The 22,771-nt window shown below is 41.5% G+C and overlaps 1 protein-coding gene across 6 annotated transcripts in view; it reads right to left on the bottom strand.

Annotated features, from left to right (window-relative positions):
- The window catches only part of pitpnm3 (PITPNM family member 3), a 132,136-nt gene that overhangs the window by 46,060 nt on the left and 63,305 nt on the right, over nt 1-22,771 (bottom strand). For all 6 annotated transcript variants that reach the window (XM_078167008.1, XM_033631877.2, XM_033631879.2 and 3 more), the window contains 4 exons: nt 20,230-20,300; nt 19,840-20,063; nt 3,113-3,302; nt 1,291-1,413 (listed from right to left, as the gene is read on the bottom strand). In XM_078167008.1, coding sequence (XP_078023134.1) covers nt 1,291-1,413; nt 3,113-3,302; nt 19,840-20,063; nt 20,230-20,300 — 608 coding nt within the window. The remainder of the gene's footprint in view (nt 1-1,290; nt 1,414-3,112; nt 3,303-19,839; nt 20,064-20,229; nt 20,301-22,771) is intronic.

Here is a 22,771-nt window from a genome sequence, read left to right as displayed (position 1 = left end):
GGTGCTCGCAGACTCGGGCTTACTATAAGCGGAGCGGACTACATGTAAAAATGTCCGTGAAAAATCCCCGCGATGTGAAAAATACATGCCGAATAGTCTTTTGTGTGACACTGGTGCGCGGAGTGAAGTCCGCACGGTCGTGCTTTGTGCGCACAGGGCTTGCGGACGTCCACTTTTACCAGGCGGACCTCCGCGGCGTCCGCTCCGCGTACGTTCTGCCCGAGTATGTGGTCCAGTCGGCCTCAAAAAATAAAACCCGGTCCAAGACGGAGTACCGGACTGAATTGGTATTACCGAGAACCGACCCAACCCTAGTTGCAGTGATCTCTTAATCATGTATCAACTGTAAAATTTTCCTTCACTATAGTCTCCCGAACCCAGTATGGGTCTATGTATCATTATCGTCCTCATCCAACCCAATCACCGGAGCAAATGTTTTAGCTAACCAGAATATGTTGCATTTGCACGTTGTTATGTAGCAGATACGTTAAAACGTTTCAACAATGTTGTGGTTAACATGTGATTATGTTTAGGCACAAAAAACAATTGGTTATGGTTAGGAAAACATTATGTTTTGACAAAATACCCATGTTTGGAGCCTGAAAAGCCAATGGAAAAACATAGACAGGTTGCTACAAAACATCCACATATGGAGCCTAAAAAGCAGCTGGAGAAACAAAGACGGGTTGCTACAAAACGATGATGTTAGAGCCTAAAATTCCACTGGAAAAATAGAGACGGATTGCTCCAAAACATCTTTTTTGGAACCTCAAAAGCTGATGGAAAACAGATTGATAACTACAAAACAATGACGTTAGGAGCCTGAAAAGCCTAAGGAAAAACACAGAGGGGTCTTACAAAATACCCATGTTTGGAGCCTGAAAAGCCAATGGAAAAACATAAGACAGGTTGCTACAAAACATCCACATATGGAGCCTAAAAAGCAGATGGGTCGCTACAAAACGATGATGTTAGGAGCCTGAAAAGCCAATGGAAAAAACATAGATAGGTTGCTACAAAACACCCATGTTCAGAGCCTAAAAAGCTGATGGAAACAATGAGCAATGACTCGCTAAAACACGACCAGTGCTGCTGTCTATTGGTCTTGACCAGTAGCCTGCAGCTTGGCAGGCAATTCGCCAAGGTGACACACCATCCAATACCACCTCTTGATGATAAAGTCAGCTTATATACTACATCACTTTAGAAATGTGAATGAATGTGCAAATGTTTCATACATTGAAGGGGCTGCATCAGCATAATATCATCGCTGTAACAGTGAGCTCCTACCTTCAGGCTCTCAGTGCTGTTGTTCCTGCTGCTGTTGTTGGGGCTGCCAGGCCTCTGGTGGTTACTGAAGCACAAAGCGTCGAAGCACAGCACACCTCCCACACAGTCGCCCATCAGGCATACCTACTCGGGAGAATATATAATTTAGACAGCCTCCACATATGGTGCACTCAGTCAGTGAAGGACTTTGCAAGAGGACAATTTAAGAGATGATGAAGAAATTACATATTTCACAGGGCAGGAAGGCATGACACTCGCTGTCTCCCAGTTCAATAGGACACAGTATGTACAATATACTAACTGTCTTAGGAGAAAAAGTTTTGTAGGTGTGATGCAATGTGTTAATCAGTATACGAGAAAAGAAAAGAATGTCTTTCTAAAAATAAGTAATTCTTATTTTTTGTTGTCCTACGCTGTATCGTCCAGGAGTTGTCATCATCATTTGCAATTTACTGAGCTGTCAGCAGCTCCTCCATTTCCCATGCGGATTGCATTGTGGGACATCAACAGCACACTCACATATCAAGTGTTTTTTTTTTTCCTGCCATGTTCACAACATATCATTCAGACTGTAATTACAAGCAGCCACGAGGGAAAACGGTTCATGGCCTCTGTAATTCCAAGTCAGACATAGCGCGAATTTCTGATAGCTGCATCTCTCACTTGGTGGAAAGACCTACAGAGGGATCATTTCAGGGAACTAAAATGGGTTTTAGTCAGAATAAAGAAAGGTTTTTCTGTTGTTCCAATTCTGCCAGCATTGGCATTGACTTCATGAGTGCGCATGCTTTTTAAAATTATCCTTACATGTGTCACTTTTGCAGTGAAGATGCTCCAAACACAACTCTTTGCTTTTTTCTTTAAGTGGTGTGTCAATCGATACGACTGCGACTGCAACAGCAGCCAATAAATAATTACAAATCACAAGTGTTGGAGTGAAAATTCCCTCAGCTGATTATATTAAAGGTAATTACACATTGACAGATTTGTAGAGAAAATACTGCAAAGTAATTATAGGACAAGGGTTGACTTTAATCGTCTTAATGAGCAAACCAAGTTGTAGAAATGAAGTGGGAAGGGGAAGACTTACACATATCTACATTATATAGCAGCACATAAAGTAAGTACACAAAGTATCAACCTATCACAACCAATATATCCATTGGAAAGAGCCAATCAAGAATAAAAGGCATTGGTATAATTACCTTTATTGTAGTAAACTGTTGGGGATATTAACTTGTTGATTGGCATCAGGATTATATTGACCAGTATGTCTCAATAATGTGCTTTGAAGGCCTGAGAATCTGAGGGGTTTCATTCAAACAAGCTGCAGCTGAACTGCAGCAGCTGATTAAAAAAAAAATATGAAGCAAAGAAAAACAACAATTATTTGTTGAAAACTGCCATTAAAGTTGATGAGCCTTTTAAAATACACGTAGCAGAACTAATGTTATTATTACTTTTAAAGCCAACAGAAGTTTTGTCCAACATTTCGAACCTACAGTAATGCTGTGAAACTACACTCACTTATGAAAAGCCTTCGCATGGATCATTACCTCTCTAGAAAAAACATCTTGTTTCCAAGAGCATAGTAGTTGTCATGTACAAGAGAGTGAAAAGTGGTCCGCTTAAACAACAGACATCTGGAGCCCTCTGGGGGCCTGAGCGCTAACAGATTACACAGCCCACTCAAAAGCAATCTGTACTTCCTTTGACAATCATTGACTTCTATTAAAGTGCCTACAGCTCATTATTCAATGATGAGAAACTCGAGTGAACGAGTTCTCCGCTCCTCTCCAACCACGAGAAGTTTAATACAGACCTGACCCGTGAATCCCTGGCCATCCTCCGACTGCAGGAAGTTGCGGTAGACCTGGTTGGCTCGGGCGATCACGGTCGCCACGGCATCCTGGTAGCGAGGTGAGACGATAGCGAGGAGGGGGAGAGCAGCAAGGGGCAGGTGGTCCACGCTACTGGACACACAGCTCTCGTCATAGCTGTATGGGTTCAGACTGGAAGAGGAAGAAGAGGGGGATGAAAGGGTGAAAAGGGAGGTACACTATGAAAAACCACAACAGAATGCATAATCAATTAATGTCTGAAGACAGTCTTTGAACTTTGAAAAATGGCACTAATGCACAGTAACTTCCATTTAAATTAATATAATGTTCATTGAATTAGGTTCATGATGTTGACAATCAAAGTAAATCAAATAAAGTAGATAAATAAAAGTAAATAAAATCAATGTCTTTATGTCTCATTCGATCTGTTCATGATGCACTCTATCTGATTTGAGGCAAGGCTTTCCCACAATGCTACTGTGTGTGTGTGTGTGTGTGTGTGTGTGTGTGTGTGTGTGTGTGTGTGTGTACAAGCAAGATAAGAAGAAAAGGGATGTTATCTTAAGGAATAAAACAGAGGCCAATCTGCAGAGGTAACAGCAATAAGAGCAGAGTCTTTTTGTCTTTACTGCTCAGTAGACAGTAATGGATGTGTGTGTATTTGCTCGTGTGTGTCACAATGACAGTGCAGATGCAGCTCAAGCAGAACACTTCATGTAGCATGGGGAATCAGTAAAAGATGGCATTGCCCTGCACTCTCTCCTTGAGACGCAGTGTCAACCCTGTCATCATCCATCAGATACTCTTCTTACAGGAAGAAGCAGCAAAGCCACATCAAGGCTGAAATATGTCAGAAACCATGGACACCTCACTGCACAGAGGGACACAACCTTTCTGAAGAAATACGGGCTGACAGTTCTCATGCTGGTGCAAAAATTGTATATAATGCAACATCTTGGGAGGGACACAATACTGCTTAGATTACAAAAAGGACACAAACTGACTTCAATTATTTTGTTCCAATGCATTGTTCTGCTGCGAAACCTTTGGTTCTGGCATTCATGTGGATTCCACCTGACATGTTCCACCCACTCAAACACCGTTGCAGACCAAGTACCCCCCCTCATGGCAACAGTACTCCCCAATGACAGTGCCCCCCCAGCAGGAAAATGCACTATGCCACACTGCAAAGATCACTCAATAATGGCCCAAGGAATGTGACAATGACCTCAAAGTGTCAACCTGGCCTCCAAATGCGCCAGATCCCAATCTGAATGAGCATCTGTGGCACGTGCCATTAACCCACCTCCCGACCCACTGGACTACATGGATCTGCCGCCAGCACACTGATGCCAGACACCACAGGACACTCCCAGAGATCCTGTGCCTTGACAGGTCAGAGCCAAGTCTGATCCAAGGAGGCCCCACCTTGGATAAGGGGTACATGTGGGGCACCGGCACATCACGAGAATCCTTGAGGAGATTGGGACCTGGGAAATTTAGAAGCCAGGTTGACACCTTGAGCTTCTTGTCACGGTCCACAGGCCATTTCTAAACAGTTTTTGCAGGGGTACTTTGTCTGCAACAGTGTTTGAGTGGGTGCAACAGGTGGCATCCACATTTTTTTAAGGACAGGCAAAAGTAGCAAAAGTTTTTAGCAGAAAAATAATTGTTATTTTTTGCCTTTTAATGGGATGTAGTGACGATTAGAAAATAACAAAATCAGAATATCACCAGCCAAGTGAAACAAAAAGTACCTAAGAATCTCAAGCATTGAAGCTCATTAGCTAATGAAGAACACCTGGGCCCAGGGGTCTCGTTATCTTCAGTTTCCACTTCCAGCAAAGCCCTGGTAAATCTTGGAAGTACGGTAGCCAACAAGATACAGCCTGGAAATAAAATAGTTTGGGAAATGTCTGCAGGTGTATGTTATATCTTTGTTGTCTTAGTCCTTGTTTCTGTAAACTCATGTACTATTACAACCATCTACACATATGGTTAATTAAAGTGTATACAACAGTGAACACTTGAATTAACCTGTTTAATGCCCTGTGTTTTGTTGTATGGGACAGTATAATGACAATAAGATTGAACTGAATCTAAGCACATTCTGGGCCACTCTATCTCAGCTGAAAGAGATTAAATTAATTCAATCTTTTTATCTAAGCTAAATAAACAAATAAGGAAATGTCCCAAAATGGGTTAGATGCTCTTGTCTTTCTGCTAATGTGATGAGCATGATTTATTGGTACGTCCAGTAACAGCAAGCATGCCTATTGTGCCTCTGGGGATTTAAGAAGTTCCTTTAATTAGAGCCAAACATTGTGTTGCCATGGCCACAATACCCCATGCAAGAAAATGAACAATTGGCAAGTCTCTGAACAATTGGGAGCAACTTAATGTTCCTTCACTGACTGTGAAGGTCCCATTGTATATTCAAATCAAGCCATTTACTTGATTGCTTACACTGATTGCGTGATTGTGTAAATCTTCTCATTATATTCCTATTTTCAGGACCAAAGGACCTCCAATTATCCAGATTAAACTGCAAGTTTGAGAACTTTTCCTAAAAAAATCTTTTATCTATTAATCTATTATTAATCTTCAATTTATCTATTATCTATGCTTTCTAGTTACAGCCATGAGTCTGCACGGCCACATACAGCAGTTTACAGCAGCCACAGCCAATTTCTGCTGCAATTACAAAATACCAAGCTGCAGGCTTTGTGAAACCTGTTGGGAAGACGACAGACAGTTGATGCGATTGTTGTGCTTCCAGCAACACAGTGTTCACCAGTGAGTCTATGACACCTACAGTGGATAAAGCCACCTCCACAATCCCCACTGCCAGCACAAGAGCAACCAGTGACAGATCTGTGTTGAAGGGTGATTATTTACATCAGCCACCAGAGTCAATGGATTAAAAGCTTTCTAAGTAAACCTTTTCAGTTTGACAGAAATATGTGAAAATCTAATTGGAAAACGTATCATCCGCACAGTGGTTGGTAAACCTTAGAGCTGTGTATACATGCTTTCAGGTTACAACCATACTAAAAAATAACCACAGAGCACAACTGTAGTTTGTATCTTTGACCTGCTCTGAGCAGGTGAGTGCTGCAAGCAAAAGCACCAGCGATACTGAAGTTGCACTGTGCCCTTGATTGCTGTTGACATGCCCCCCTGCTACGCCTCCTCCCCGTATTGGGCAAAGTCAAGTTCACAGCAAGTCACCAAAATATCAAGTGGGTGCAGGTGAGAAAAAAAATGTGTGTGAGACCAACAGAAACACCGTCTCGCCAGCCACAGCTGCCATGTTCCACGAGGTGTCACAAAAACAAAGTTTGCAGAATCTCCCCTTAGAGGGATAGTGGAGAATTATATAAAGGAGGTAGAAAATATTCAACCCAAGAATGTTTTTTGCTTTTCTAGGTCTATATACAGTCTAAAGGTGGTGGTAAATAGACTGTTCAGCTACACTTGTGCATGTCTATGTGATAGAGGTGCACCTCCTCTCAAAATAAGAAACTGCCTGTGACATGACTTGTCTGATTATTTTAATGTACAAATTGTAATTTGCATATTTTTTTGGAGTGGCTGCTTTTATGACAGTCACTTCAAATCACTTATTTAAAGTATGTATTTCAGTAAAAGTAGCCTCTATTTCCCATGTATATTCAAGTACATTTAGTGACTAAGCAAAAACTAAATGTTGACTGAATTTTAGAGAAGCTGCTGTGATATCCAGCCATTGACTAACTGTGAGTAACCTCCTTAAAAAACTCTTCAAATAAAAAACACCCACATGTGTGTGTCTGGTCAGGGTCAAAAATAGCCCACACAACAGTTTACTTCTACTTGTATGTGAGATGATAGGATGAAAATAACCTGGACTACTTGACCACAGGTTGAAGTGAACCAGTCAAGTTGCAGTTACAGTTTGCATCCATGTCTCTACAGATTCCTATTTAGTCATGACAGCTAACATTGAGGGCTGTACAACATATGAAACCATCTGTCGTTGAACCCTTTCACAGAGAAAAAATAGAAAAAGACACGATACGCGTGCATTTTGCTGCGAAAAAGCTACATATTCTAAATCATGGATGCCGCACAGACATCTTCCCCCCGCACAGAAGATCTATACAATCAGCAAAGTGTCAAGATGGACACCCAAGCTTAGTGTCACCAATTCAGTACCTGACCACTTGTCTCTCCTTCTGTTCCTGAATTATGACATTGAGTAATGGCCACGAAAATGTTTCTGCAGAACACTATGATGTCAGAGTGAAGGTAACCTTTTACCTTTTGAATATAAAATGTCATCACTTCATCTTTTTATCCTATTAGATCATTTATCGTGAAATGTCATAATTAGCATAGGAATTCTTGAGTTATGGCAAGTGGATGTTTGTAATAAATTTGAAGGAATTCCCTCAAGGTGTTCTTGAGATATCACATTCACATGAATGAGAGGACGGACAACCTCAAAACATAAAATAAAAATACGTAATAATAAAAATGTAATTAAGGTGAACAAACATCAATTGACCCTTCACTACATCCCGCCCCTTGAACACAAACTGGCCAATCATAATGTAGCATCAGCCAGCTCCGCCTAGGGTCCGACAACAACACAGCTGTGTTCCATAGACTATGTAATTGTTTCAGATTTTCTTCATTTCAAGGCTGGTTTTGTGGATTTTGATCTTAACCCTGTGTCTGGGGCACGTGTAATGCCCCAGGCAGAACATTACCTGGAGAGGTTGGAAGGACATATACATTTCGACCGGATTCCAAAACCAAAATTAAATCCTGAGAATTGTAGGATTAGCTAACTAGCTAGCTACTGAAGATATAGCCTGCTGAATCCATGCTACCCTTACGTAGTTGTATGCTTCCCTGCTCTACAGGAACCAGTGAAGGGAAACAGGAAATCTTGGCTGATATTAAACTGGCTGCGTGTCACCGCAGCGTGTGCAGATGAATGGTGTTTGGCTTCCCTCAGAGCTCCCCAGCTGTTCGCCAGAGGCTGGCGGCACGGCAGGGAGGCAAACTCCATTTATCAGCACACACTGCGATGACACATGGCCTGTTAAAAATCGGCAAAGTTTTCCCTCATTTTCATTGTCTTCTGTCTCGATTGCCAGTGATGTTGTGGTTTGTTTTCACATTAAGCTTTGGCTTCTAACTATCCTTATTTTTAAACCTGTTTTTTGCTGCTGAGTGAGTTTGACATCCTGGATATTACCCTCAAATGCATATTGTAAACCCTTCTGTCTGCTTCTCTCTCAAGAACTCTACGTGTTACTGTGATTATGTCTGCTCCAATTAGAGAATAATCATATTAATGTAGTATGATACTTTGCCTTAATGACTTAATGATTATAATTGTTATAATTAAATGATCATGTAAATTTGGGAGTGAAATAGGGAAACATAACCAACAGAAAAGCAGATTTTTGAGATGTCTGTATGAACGCTGCTCCCAGGGGCCAGCTCTCTGAAACAGATTGTATGCTTCGAGCTGCTTCCATGCAGCATGATCAGAAAACAGGAAGAAGGGAAAACCTTAGTTATATATTCTGTTTGACTGGAATAGCACTGCCCAGAGATATCTGCATAACAACAGTGTCACTCCTTCTACAGAGGCTGTTGTGGGAAAAATTCAGTTCTGCCATTTCAATCAAAGAGATGCTGATGTATTGCTCCAGGACGAAGACTTGCTGTGCAACAAAACACCATCAGGTCTCCCAATAATTTAAGCCATTTGTTTATCAGGTGCCTGCTTATTGAATTTTAGGAACTGAAATGAGAAATCCCAACCTCCCAGCTGAGTGCCACTGAGGGTTTGGTCCAAGCTTTGTAGTCATTGATCTTATTAGAGTCTTGTTAACAACTGCTGCTCAAACACACTCCCAAAAACACACACATGCCTCTAAGAACTAACAGGAGAAGCTCAAATTAATATTCCAAGCACAGCTTTACCTCTGAGCAGGGTTCACAAGTCACAGGATGGGAACAGAAGTTTAACACCTGCTGCACCGCTCAACAAATGTCAGGTGAGACACTCATTATTTGTGTTGCATAACTGATTATGCAAGCACTTGTTAGTATTATTAAGACGGTGCAGACACTGTTTTACATGCGAAAGAGTGCACATTAATGATTTGTCTGTTTGTTCTTCAGTGTGACTCAGTTTGAAGGCGTAACGTCCTCGAGGGCTGCAGGTTACTCTCTGCACAGAATCGATGGTCCCTAATTAATTTGAGACGATCATTAAAATCTTTGTCTATACAAACATGTGCTTTGGAAGAGGCTGCTCCACCAAACCATCCAAGTCCCATCTGCAGTTAATGGCTATAATTAATCTTAATAATCCTAACTCTAATATCCTCTAAAATGCTGGTGATCGATATCGTCATGGCTGTAGTACCAGCCATACAGTTTTGATGGAGCAAGACTGTAAAGTGGTGTATTTTCTGTCAGAAACAGATGGTGCTGTATAGCTCGGATATGATTGTACATTTAAAATGAATTGAGAGCATATGTTCATCGGAAATGTCATCTAACAGGCTATGGGAGCCATAAACTTGACATCCATATGCAGAGACTGCTACTTCGGAGGCTTTTTGTTCCTCAAAAGAGGCCTGAATGGCAGAGGAGTGTGCCTCATGTCGCAATGATGAGTCTGCCCCCGTTATTTCAGTATGTGAGTCACTAGCTCATGAGCTGCAGCATTTACCCTGTTCACATCTCTCTGCTCTCGTTAGTAAAATGCAAGCAATATTAACTGACAATATATCGAGGTCATATTGAGGTGTCACTGAAGTGCACGTCTTTAAAGTCTCATTTAAATAACAGAAAAAAGCCCAAGAAAAGCCCCATTTGTTGCTTTGTTAGCCACCACAGATGCCTTCAGATCGCATGCAAGGTTATACTTCATCTTCAAACCGATGGAGCTTTTCAGTTTATTGCTTTTTCAGTATGTTAACTTCTTGAGAAACACTGTCAGAGACTCACTCAATGATGCCTAAAGGCAGGGTAATTACCATACGATTCTATACTGAGAGATGTACAGAACCACTCCTCAAGGTTTCATGGTAATGTGATGATGAAGAGATCCATCATTAACAGTGCGGAGAAGATAAGGCAGAGTGAGCCGATTAAACCTCAAATCAGCCTCATCTCACGCAGCATAACCTTGAGACAGACTCTATTATGCTGCCCTACCACCCTCTTGCCTTTAGCCACATAATGTCAAACTGAAAAAACTGAAGTCTGTCAGATTCCTGCTTAATTGCTCCTCCAATTTTTTAATGGCTGGCTTAGCACTGCACGTTTGCGCAATTAACATGAACAGCAATGGGCCTGTGCCTCAGTCTTCTTAATTAGGGAGAGGGTACAGAAATAGTATTGGCACCTCCCCAGCTGCTGATGGCCACAATAATGAGTCTCTATCTCCCTGAACTGAGGTCACTATTTGTGCACACTAACAATAGGACTTCCTCCTTCATCTCCTTCTTTCCCTGATAGAAAACTGATCCTGTACAATGACAATGAATCTACCGAGATAGGATTCCATTTAATTTCTCTCTCCCGCTGCTCAGATGAAGTTTTCAGTAGTTGAAATGTTTGTTTCTCTTCAAACTGTGACAGAGGCGGTGTGTTGGCTGCGAGAGGAAATCAATTTGGGAGTCTTTTCACTGTCGCTGTTAATTGGACGCACTCCAACTGTTTTTGTGTGGGATGTATTTGTGCGAGTGTGTTTATGGATTACATGTGTGTGTTGCCTTGACACCCAGCTCCTAGCTGACATTGCCAGGTACGTTCATTAGCAGGTAGAGCTAAAAATGAATGCGCGGAGGCCCCCCGAGCACAGCAGGCCTTCCACATTCATGGCAACAAGGACAACACAAGCTGAACAACATGCTCATTCTCTCTGAGGACATCTTACAGTACATAAGGAATCATGAAGCACTGAGGCAAAAGTGGTTTGTTTATGTGAAACTTTGTCTTGGAGGCGCTAAGAGGTTTTGTCACCTCCATTCAGGGGTGCGATTTTCAGCCAGGCTGTTACCCAGAATGAGAGTAAATTACCCACACAGCAGCCATCCATTCCCGTGGGGCTGCCTATTCCTCTGTTTATGTAATAAATGAGGCTCCGCACACCCACAAGTCCAACACTGTCATTAGAGCAAACACCGTTAACTGACAAAACTGTAGTTGAATAAGTGTTGTGTTTGCTGCTGCGTGGGTGTGTATGAATGCCTACTGACTGCACATATTGTGTGAGTGTGTTGAGGACCTGGAGCCATCTGGGCATAAGTAAGCTTTGTTTGATTTTACTGAAGAACTAAAACACAGATTTTCAGGAGATTTTAACAGACTCTTAATGATCTGAACTGCAGTTCTCCATTCTAGATCTCAATTACTATAGAAATTATGTGATGGATATTAGCTCACTGCAGATAAATACAGACGGCTGACAAGTTACAGGAAATACTTTCTAAAAAATAATTAAGTATCCAGTGAGGTGATGGGCCACCACATGCCACCAGAACAGCGTCAGCACTGTCCAATAAGCCAATTCAAAATCCCCTTTGGGTATTCCATTGGGTAGAGATCTGGTGACTGCAAAGGCTGTGGTGTATGACTCACGTCATTGTAATGCTCATCACAACATTCAGTGACCTCTCGTGCCGTATGGATGGGGACATTGCCATCCTGGAAGAGACCACTCTGATCAGGATAGAAATGTTTAATCATATAGGCTGTATGATAAAGATGGACGACATAACAGTGACTCAAAGTGAAGCCAAAACATCTTGATCACCCCCTGGTGGCTGGCTGCAGTATGGGTCATGAACCCACCTTTCCATATTTATGGATGGGATATTAGCCAAACTAAAACTTCAAAGTACACGGAAAATAATTTTTCCCCCAAAGATGATTTCTGTCATTTTAGGTAGTTTTTATCGCACTGATGTATGTTCAGATGTTTTGATAAGTTTGGTTTTAATAGAAGGGTCTGACTTCATGATTGACAGCTGTGTTTGCCAATTGGTGTGTTCGCAATCAGTGGCACTCCCTGCGACAAGTTGGACAGCTGTATAGATGGCAACACGATACTGCAAAGATTGCTACTGCGCAGACATTGGCTCCAAATACCATCACCAGCACAAGATGGTAGCTGCTGTAATCTGGCTATTGTGGCTTCACTTCGAACAATGGGAGTAAGTGGAGTGTCCATCTTTAAATACACTACAGACTATAGTATCATCACAGGATAAAGATGATCACTCAGAGCAACTTTGTATTGATTTGCAGGGACCCGTCCCTTTAAGGGGACAGGTGGACTGAAACCATGTACTCAAAATACCCCCCACAGCAAAACAGAGTCACTGTAGGGGTCAAGTGTTTATGCCTGTACCGTTCCCTTGGTGTTCGCGACACATGCGCTCGCCCACACGTTGAGAATATGGTGAAAGATAGCTCATCTGACATATCACCTCTTTTCACATCTCTAGTGCGCATGCTTTTTTTGCACCACCGTACTCTGAAACTTTGTAATAAGGGGCTCACTGTACCCCCACTCCAATATCCCTCTCAACGTAATTGTTAACAGACTGTTCTTGCTGACAAAGTCTAAACACTTCCCCACATTGACATTCTCAGTCGCCTAAGGAAGAGTTGCTCCTCTGCTTTTACATATCTCACTTTAATTTGTGACCTGTATATACAGTAAATTTGAGCTGTAAATGTCAGCAGATAAGTAACAAGAAATTTTTGTGCAAAAATGCCAAACTTGATTTGAGGTAATTTAGAAACAGTGTTAACACGATAAATTGTAATTGGATTTTTTGACAGTATACTATGCAGGATTTTCCTGTATACCTGACTACTTAAACATGAGCAATCCCTCTCAATCATTATTTTTGACCCACTAGAAATGTGTGGCTGTGTATTTATCTGAAGAGACTCTGCCCTCTGCCTATATTTTCGTTTTTTGGTTAGTTTAGGGGGTTCCTGAGCACAGCACTCAAGACTCTTTAAAAAAGTAGAGACCAGGTACCAGATCTTAAACAGCATAGCGGACACAGTGCCAAAACAAACCCTGCACATGTAGCGAGGCAATATGGCAAACAGACAAAGCTCGTTACAAAATGAGAGTAAATCTGGGGTTGGCTTTTACTTTCACTTTCGCTGGTGACACTGTACAAACAGCAGCCGACAATTCTTGCATAATATACCTTTAAACTCCAAAATATTAATATCTCTATTGACCTCAGAAATCCACTACCAAGTGGACTGAAACAGAAATACAAAATCATTAAGACATTTTTTAAAAAAGCTATGACAGAGCGGATTAAAACATTCAAAGATACATGACTACACAAAAGAAGAGACAATATTCAGTCAGACACATTTATGTCCAGGAATTACCAGTCATACAGCACCAAATTGTTAAACAGCTCTCCTTGTAAGGCACTGAGCTTTGAGGAAAGTCTCTACTACCTTCTTTAACAAACAAATACATGAATATTAGATCCTCATAAAGTCAACAATACCCAAAGCTTCTTGACACATGTCACCATGCTCATTACCTCTGGAGATAAGCAACATTATCACATTTTCTCCCCAGTCTGCACATCCTGCCTGCTGTAGCTCGTTTACTGCTTCTGTTTGTGCCCATGTGTGTTGCACTATATGTTTTTTTTTATATCAATTTCATCCTCCACTCTCAATTCAATTTATTTTCCCTCTGCATAGTTTATTTTTATGGTTGTCATCTTATTTAAACATACAATTTATTTTCCACTCTACATGCAAATTACCGGGTTGTAAAGCAAGGGTTGTATCAGGCTGATATCAGTGGTTCAGGGACATCAATGTTGGCCACTTTACCAAATAGACTGGCTGCATAAGAACCATAAGAACAAAGAAAGAGTTCAAGACATTTGATTGCTACGTTAATCCTACAAAATGCATTCTGAAAACATCAAAATGCACCCTAAATCCTGTTTTTGTTTTTTTCTGAAGAAAAATAAAGTCTACTAATGTACAAAAAAGACCTCCTGCAGGAAAATAAATCTTAACATAACAATTAAGGACCAAATAAATACTGTGGAATTATTTTTTTTACACATTTCCAAATATTTTGTGTTTGTGTATTTAAATTGTTTATTTATTTTTCTTTTTATTTCACCATCTTACTTAATCATTCATCTTTTTCCTAATGAGACAGCTTTGGTCCTTTGCGACAGGGCCTTTTAATATAAATTGGTCTCTTTCCATTGTGCGTGTGTGCGTGTGTGTGTGTGTGTGTGTGTGTGTGTGTGTGCATGTGTTAGATTGTCCACACACAAAACAACAGGCAATCGAAAACATGCTGCAATAACTCAGTTCCACTCGATTCCCGTGGGAAGTTGTTGTTCTTAATATTTCATCTCTGGAAAGCTAAGTGGACGTCAAGCTGCCGAGCAGCTAGAGAACTCAAATCTCTTTACGCTCGTCTTGCTTCCAGTCACTACCGCACTCCTGCTAACGTCAATCACAAAACTAGACTGAAGCCTCGACTTGACTGCCAAAGATGTTCTCTAAGCCACGGTGATTAGTGACAACTCAGACAAAAACATCCGAGGCATATAATTGGAGAGCAGCAAAAACTAAGTGACGCTGTCAAAGATAAAGCTGGTGACCACTGGGACATGTGACATTAAATGTGAAATGAAATCATTAGTCACGCCTAAGGAGCTCTCTGCAGGCAGCAGATGAGACTAAAAAACGAGGAAACACATGAACTCAGACCTGTTTTTACTTTCTGCATCTAAGACATATCTTCCAGCAAGGAAAAAGACCCGAGAGTTTTAATGGAGATAATACTGTATAATTTATCACAAGGGAGGACTCATCTACTGACTGCTGTTCATCTCTCAGGTACCACCATCCACAATTAACTCCTACACCGATACCACAAATGAAACCTGAATACAAATTAACAGTAGCTAATGAGACAAACAGATCATTGCACACATTCCTTGAAGAGGCCTCGGGACCAGTGGAAACTGTATAATGGCTTTTAGTTGTTCATTTTGTCTACTAAGGAGCCACCTCCCAGACTTCAAGGGAGAATTAACAATTTAAAACAACAGCATTTAAAAAGGTTAAAGATAAATATTCCGCATGGCCATGTGCCTGCAGTAGCTGAGAAATGTCATCAGCATACTAATTAACATTGCACTGTGTGAACAGGGGTCTGTGGTCAATATATTTTCTCAATTAACCTTCATCATCTTTACCACTGAGGCATTTTTTCCCTCTATGCTAATTCTTGCAGTCATGCATTCATACTGAGCAGATTCCTCAAATACCTCCTTTAACAGTGAAGTCTTGTGTGGTCCGTTCACTACTGCTTAATAGTAATTAAGGCTGTCAGTCAAACCAGTGAGAATATTGCTTGAATACAAAAACACAACAGGAGCCTGAAAACTCATAAAAACAAATTAAGGGAAGTGGTGGTGACTTAATACCAGGTTTAATAAATCAATTAGCATGAATCACACCATGTTATACATCTCAGGCGGATCTGATCACTATCTGACGTCAAAGAAGCAGATGGCTTGAGACACAATAGGCTTTTCTCACAGCAGACATTTTGACATGTCATGGCAGGAAAAGCACAGGTGTTACTAATTACATTACTACTACATATTCAATTGTCCTAGTAAGCCATGACAGTGAGTGAGCTGCATAATAACAGGATCCTAAAACTGATATAGCTAAATTGAATGCAGCCACCATTAATTTACTTCACATCTGTGTTTTTCTTACTCTGACACATAAAACTCTCTTATGTGAAAAAAAGTGTATGCAGCGTAGAGATAGTTGTGGCAGAGCACTGAAGTGGCCTTCACATTTGCTATTTCATTAGGGCTTTACAGTAACTACATGTACAGTACAGGCCAAAAGTTTGGACACACCTTCTCATTCAATGCGTTTTCTTTATTTTCATGACTATTTACATTGTAGATTCTCACTGAAGGCATCAAAACTATGAATGAACACATGTGGAGTTATGTACTTAACAAAAAAAAGGTGAAATAACTGAAAACATGTTTTATATTCTAGTTTCTTCAAAATAGCCACCCTTTGCTCTGATTACTGCTTTGCACACTCTTGGCATTCTCTCCATGAGCTTCAAGAGGTAGTCACCTGAAATGGTTTCCACTTCACAGGTGTGCCTTATCAGGCTTAATTAGTGGAATTTCTTGCTTTATCAATGGGGTTGGGACCATCAGTTGTGTTGTGCAGAAGTCAGGTTAATACACAGCCGACAGCCCTATTGGACAACTGTTAAAATTCATATTATGGCAAGAACCAATCAGCTAACTAAAGAAAAACGAGTGGCCATCATTACTTTAAGAAATGAAGGTCAGTCAGTCCGGAAAATTGCAAAAACTTTAAATGTGTCCCCAAGTGGAGTCGCAAAAACCATCAAGCGCTACAACGAAACTGGCACACATGAGGACCGACCCAGGAAAGGAAGACCAAGAGTCACCTCTGCTTCTGAGGATAAGTTCATCCGAGTCACCAGCCTCAGAAATGGCAAGTTAACAGCAGCTCAGATCAGAGACCAGATGAATGCCACACAGAGTTCTAGCAGCAGACCCATCTCTAGAACAACTGTTAAGAGGAGACTGCGCGAATCAGGCCTTCATGGTCAAATAGCTGCTAGGAAACCACTGCTAAGGAGAGGCAACAAGCAGAAGAGATTTGTTTGGGCCAAGAAACACAAGGAATGGACATTAGACCAGTGGAAATCTGTGCTTTGGTCTGATGAGTCCAAATTTGAGATCTTTGGTTCCAACCGCCGTGTCTTTGTGAGACGCAGAAATGGTGAACGGATGGATTCCACATGCCTGGTTCCCACTGTGAAGCATGGAGGAGGAGGTGTGATGGTGTGGGGGTGTTTTGCTGGTGACACTGTTGGGGATTTATTCAAAATTGAAGGCACACTGAACCAGCATGGCTACCACAGCATCCTGCAGCGACATGCCATCCCATCCGGTTTGCGTTTAGTTGGACGATCATTTATTTTTCAACAGGACAATGACCCCAAACACACCTCCAGGCTGTGTAAGGGCTATTTGACCAAGAAGGAGAGTGATGGAGTGCTGCGGCAGATGACCTGGCCTCCACAGTCACCGGACCTGAACCCAATCGAGATGGTTTGGGGTGAGCTGGACCGCAGAGTGAAGGCAAAGGGGCCAACAAGTGCTAAACACCTCTGGGAACTCCTTCAAGACTGTTGGAAAACCATTTCAGGTGACTACCTCTTGAAGCTCATGGAGAGAATGCCAAGAGTGTGCAAAGCAGTAATCAGAGCAAAGGGTGGCTATTTTGAAGAAACTAGAATATAAAACATGTTTTCAGTTATTTCACCTTTTTTTGTTAAGTACATAACTCCACATGTGTTCATTCAAAGTTTTGATGCCTTCAGTGAGAATCTACAATGTAAATAGTCATGAAAATAAAGAAAACGCATTGAATGAGAAGGTGTGTCCAAACTTTTGGCCTGTACTGTATATGCACACTAATATTCCATTGTCATAACGAATATGACAGTATTCCGAATTTGAGGTCAGGTAAACGGCATTTTCTGTATGGATACTCGGATGAGGCCGTATTCCAGATGTAGCACTTTCCAATTTAAAGGCCCAGCGTATGGGATTTAGTGGCATCTAGTGGTGAAGTTGCAGAGCTGCCGACCTGCCAATCAGGACGTGCCTACCTGAATACATGCAGACTCCAAGGTATACAGTACACAATGCTGTTCACTATCTTGTTCTCCTTAGATTTGCCCACTGATCAGTTTTATCCACTGATGTAGCTGCTGCCTAAGGAACCTCATCAGTGTTTCGGCACAGCTGATGAAAGACGGAAGTCCCGGTTGCAGATATGGTGGATTTTCTCACAGTGCAGGATCTTTCCTACATCACTCAGTGGAACTGCCTTATGAACTGCGCAGCATACATTCGGGTAGGTACGTTTTGACAGCCTATGTTTATTGTCATATAACATTTGTTTGTTTTGTGTTTAGCACCCTCTGCTGACTATTTATGGTATGACATTAGAGTAAAGGCACTTAAGAAACCGACTCTTACTTGTTTTAATTGGTTTAATCAAACATGTGACCTACAGTAGGTCATGGTTCACTTCGGCCATCTTTGTTTTTGCTAATGCGTGCTGGAGAGGCTCTGTTGTGCATTGCCTTTAGAATATAACTCCATCTGTTTGTGTAAAGCCTTGGAGAAGCATTGTTTGTAAGTGAACTATTCATTTATACCATGTGACTACCATGTGATTATTGATGTTTAGAACATGGCACTCTTAAATACTTGATTCTGACTGGTCAATCAACAAAATTCTGCGGTGTTTATTTCTTGAGGTATCACCACTGCTCTGCTGCTCCGTTGCTAGGGACGCCACAGCAACGGCGGCCTTAGACTGGGGAGCATAAAAATCAGTTAACGTTAGTCCACACAGCTCTCCCAAGCTGGCCTGGAGAGCAGGGAGATCATGTCGGTCACTGGCCATAAATGTGAGGGCAGCCTTCACAGCTACTGGGCTACTTTGTAATGTTTTGTGTATATATATATATATTGCTGTCATTTCAGTTTCACAAAAAAGTCTGTGATGAGAGAAACATGACGTCTCAAGACATGCAAGAAAAGAGAGGTCAACTTTACTCTTTCGCCTGAGTCATCATTCAAGCCTCTTAGACTTTCTGTCTAGCCATCTGTCTATGTGTGTACATCAGACACGCATACAGAAGGACAGAACATTTATGCAAAGTTCAGTGGGCAAATGCTTCCTCATAATTGGGAAAGAGTGTTGGCCTGTGCTAATGGAAATGGAGTCACGATATCGTAACCTTTGTTACTAAACAGATTCAGACACAGTATATCCACCTACCCAGATTTCCATGTAGCAAATGTGGGAGGCACCTATACAGGTGGGTTACAAATGAAAGGAAATCACCATTATCCTTCATATTCCTATCTCCATGATTCTTCCACTTACAATGTGAATTACAGCGAATAATTCTCTGTGAAACTGTGAATAATAGGTACAACAACCACATATTCCTTTCAATAACCAGTGTCGAGTTGGCAGTATGCAACAGGTGTCTTTTTTGGAAAATAAATTATGTGGGAACACAATCTGTCACACTTTAAATTGGATAATATAATCACCATCCTCTGTTACCAAGAGATGGGAGGACGACCTGGGCTACGAATAAGGTGGATAATGTGTCTTAGTAAGGTTTTGGGCCATGACGAGTTTCAAGAACAGCTGTGATGTCAATTGACGTTGATTTTTCAAGTCACTGGAACTATACTAGAGGGATGAATATAGGAAGAATACATCCCCTCGTTTGGTGTTTTGATGATACTGGTCCAAAATTTCCTACAGGTGTTCAATTGGGATGAGATATGATGACCATGAAGCTCATATTATTAACTCAAAAAGCATTCAGTGACCCCCTCTCCAGCTATTTAGTGAGGCTCTTCCTTTGATTTGTCACCAGTGTGTGTGTTGCCAAAAAGCAAACATTTATTAAACCACCTGGATATTATCCGGATGTGAGACACTAGGAATGACAAGTGTACACAATAAGACTCCTTGTTCTGGTAACAGCACTCACTTGGACACCAGGGAGAAGGCTTCAGCACACACTGCCGGACATGGCACCAGTTTGATCTTCACATGTTCGGTGGCGGCGGCCTGGAAATGCGCCCGCGTCACTTTCTCCAGCACAGAGGCCAGGGTGGCCACATCTCCAGCCTTTGTGCTTGGATCTCCGGCTGCTGTGTCCAAGATGTTTCCCCCGTGCACCACCAGCAGCAGCACATGCGTCTTACATTTCCTCTGCAAAAGGGTTCAGATTTAAAAGGAAAACTTAAAAGGAAGGAAAGAATAGAGGCAGCATTTTGTGAAAAGCAGTGGGCCCACATAGCAAGACAAATAACCAGGTTCTTAGATGTGTTCTTGGCTGCTGGTGAATATACTGAGTGGCTGTTCACAATGATCCTACCTCTACGTCCTCCAGTCCTTCAATGCTGCTCTGAGGGGCACAGTGTGGACCACCCAGCTGGTAGAGACCCTCTGTATGGGGTGAGCAAAGTGTAGAAAGTGGCAGGAAGGAAAGAAAGAATGGTGGAAGAATAAAGAGAGGGAAAGAAAGGGTCACTGCAGGAGCCACTTCACCCAGATGCACCCATAACAGAAGCATAAATGGATATTGATCTGTGAATATGGTCAATATTACTAATGCCTCTTCATCTCTCTTCATTCGTCCTCCAAACTGTGTGATGGGTCTATGTACCCTAAGGCTCAAATGGTATAAGCATAGCATTCAGAAGTCAATAGTGACAGTAAAGAGCAGGAGCATGCTTGTTTCTCTGCTGCACCATCCATAGCCATCGTATGTAATTGAATTCTGGGTTCTCTGATGCAGAAACTACAATGGACTTCTTTTCCAGAGACAAAAGATAAATGGATGGGGCCATTTTTTATCCCGACTATGATGACTAGAAGAACCTCTCCCTCTCTGTGTGTGGTGCAGCATTTCATGGGAACCTGGCCAAACTCATTACCCTCTCCGGAAGCCTCTGCACGCTGTGTCATCTTATTCCCGAGCTCTCTCCTGTCTCTCTTTCTATTTTCTCTCTCCAGGCTCAAGGCACGGCCCTGTGTTTTGCTTGCTAGTTGTTTATTTGGCTTCCTCGTCTGGGACTGACTGTCATGGGAGGCTCTCACAGACTTGCACACTGTCATCTCCCTTCTACTCTGTTCCGAGCCCACAGCCTGCCTCCGCCTGCCTGCTTAGAACAGCTCAGCACACACAAGGGACAGAGCACACTGCACTATTTTGGTCACAAAGTAACAGGAAATCAATGGAGGGAGGTTGTTGTTGTTGTTTTTTCTTTTTTTCTGAAAGATGGAGGTGGGGCAGAAAAGTTCCTCCAAAAACCTTGTAAAGTATTTTAGAGTGCAAACTGTGCTGTGGGATTTGACAGCGAGCAGAACAACTCTCTGAGGCTAGACTATTATTGATTTAAGTCACACTTCTAAAATTTGACATTTGTTCTGATATTTAATATTTTAAAACATCTACATTTTGCCAGGCGTAAAACAAACATATAACAATGATTTGAGTTTCTCACAGTATATTGCTATAAACACAATATTTAGATGATCAACTTATACTAAACATCATTCTGCAATGAATAAAAAATACAAATATAAACTATTTCAGTGGGCAGAGGATACTTTAAGTCGAGACCAATCTTCAAGAAACAGCTATCTGATCATTTTCACACCAACAAATCCCCTGAGACAGTGTGCGATGCATGAAACTTGACAGAAACCTAGACAAATACAATTATTTTAGGTAAGTTACAGTAGTGCCTTAAAGCAGAGGACAGATTTAAGTTTCATTACAAGTTTCACACTTTACAATTCCTGTGGCTGACTGTGTGAAATATGAGTTTTCAGGTTTGGGGGGCAGGAAATGTTACAATTGCATCCAATGTAGTTTACATTTCTGATGCTCCAGATGAATTAACGTATTTTACTGTTGGGAAAATGCACTGTGCTGCACTGGACCAATACACACTTCCAGTGGTGGGTGACATAATGTGAGCTTGCCCATTTTGACATGGGAAACAGTATGGCGGGTGGCTGGTAACACATGGTCTCGATTTACAGTTGAACAGTGAGCTAAAACATGTTTCTGAAAACATTTGAGACGAGAAACAGGCAATGCAGTGACAGAATCTTAGTTCATATTTAACAGCACTGCTCATTTTTAATGTTTAATTTAAGCTTCTGTTTTTACAATACAGGAAACCTGTATTTCTTCCTGTTCAGATATTCTCATATTACAGCTAAACAGTGCACTAAAAGATGTTTCTGAATACATTTTAGGTGAGAGATAGGCAACACAGTAACTGAATTTTGGTTCATATTTGATCAGCGTGGCCCTGTTTTACTGTCTGATCTGAGTTTGGTCTGAGTTTGAGAAAGAGAGGCGGGTCTCTCTCTTGATCTCTCTTTTATACTCTTTGTGCCCGTGGTGGCAGGCATACAAAGACGTGGAAATACAATCTGTTGTTTAAGCAACAGACCAAGAACCTACAGATTTGAGCTGAGAGATGAGCAGGCAGATCTGGGCGCTGGTAAGATGGATGAAAGTTAACCACAGTTACACACTGTACTCGCACTGTTATGATACAAAGTTGGTTTAAAAATGACAAGGAATCCCTTTAAGAGCAATATAAAAGTGCACAACTGTTCTATTACCAAATACACAAGGTAAGACAATAATAACAGTAATCAAGCACATAGTCACTCACACACAGCCAACATAAAAAGCCTCGCATCTCACACATAGCATTGTACTAGAAAATGTAGTGGCTGCCAATCTGCAGCAAACAGCTGCGTTCAGCAGATTGTATGAATGACAGTCAGAGGAAATAGCAGAGCTTCGCTCACCTCATCATTTGTGAGAGTAGCACACATGCTGGGATGCTTGTGAATCCAACGATAAGTGAGACGTGTCTGATATTGGAAGA

The sequence above is a fragment of the Epinephelus lanceolatus genome, chromosome 4 (genome assembly GCF_041903045.1).
Source record: "Epinephelus lanceolatus isolate andai-2023 chromosome 4, ASM4190304v1, whole genome shotgun sequence".
NCBI classification, from domain to species: Eukaryota; Metazoa; Chordata; class Actinopteri; order Perciformes; family Serranidae; genus Epinephelus; species Epinephelus lanceolatus.
The sequence above is the reverse complement of the archived record's forward strand: the minus strand, read 5'-3'. Positions and strand labels throughout refer to the sequence as shown.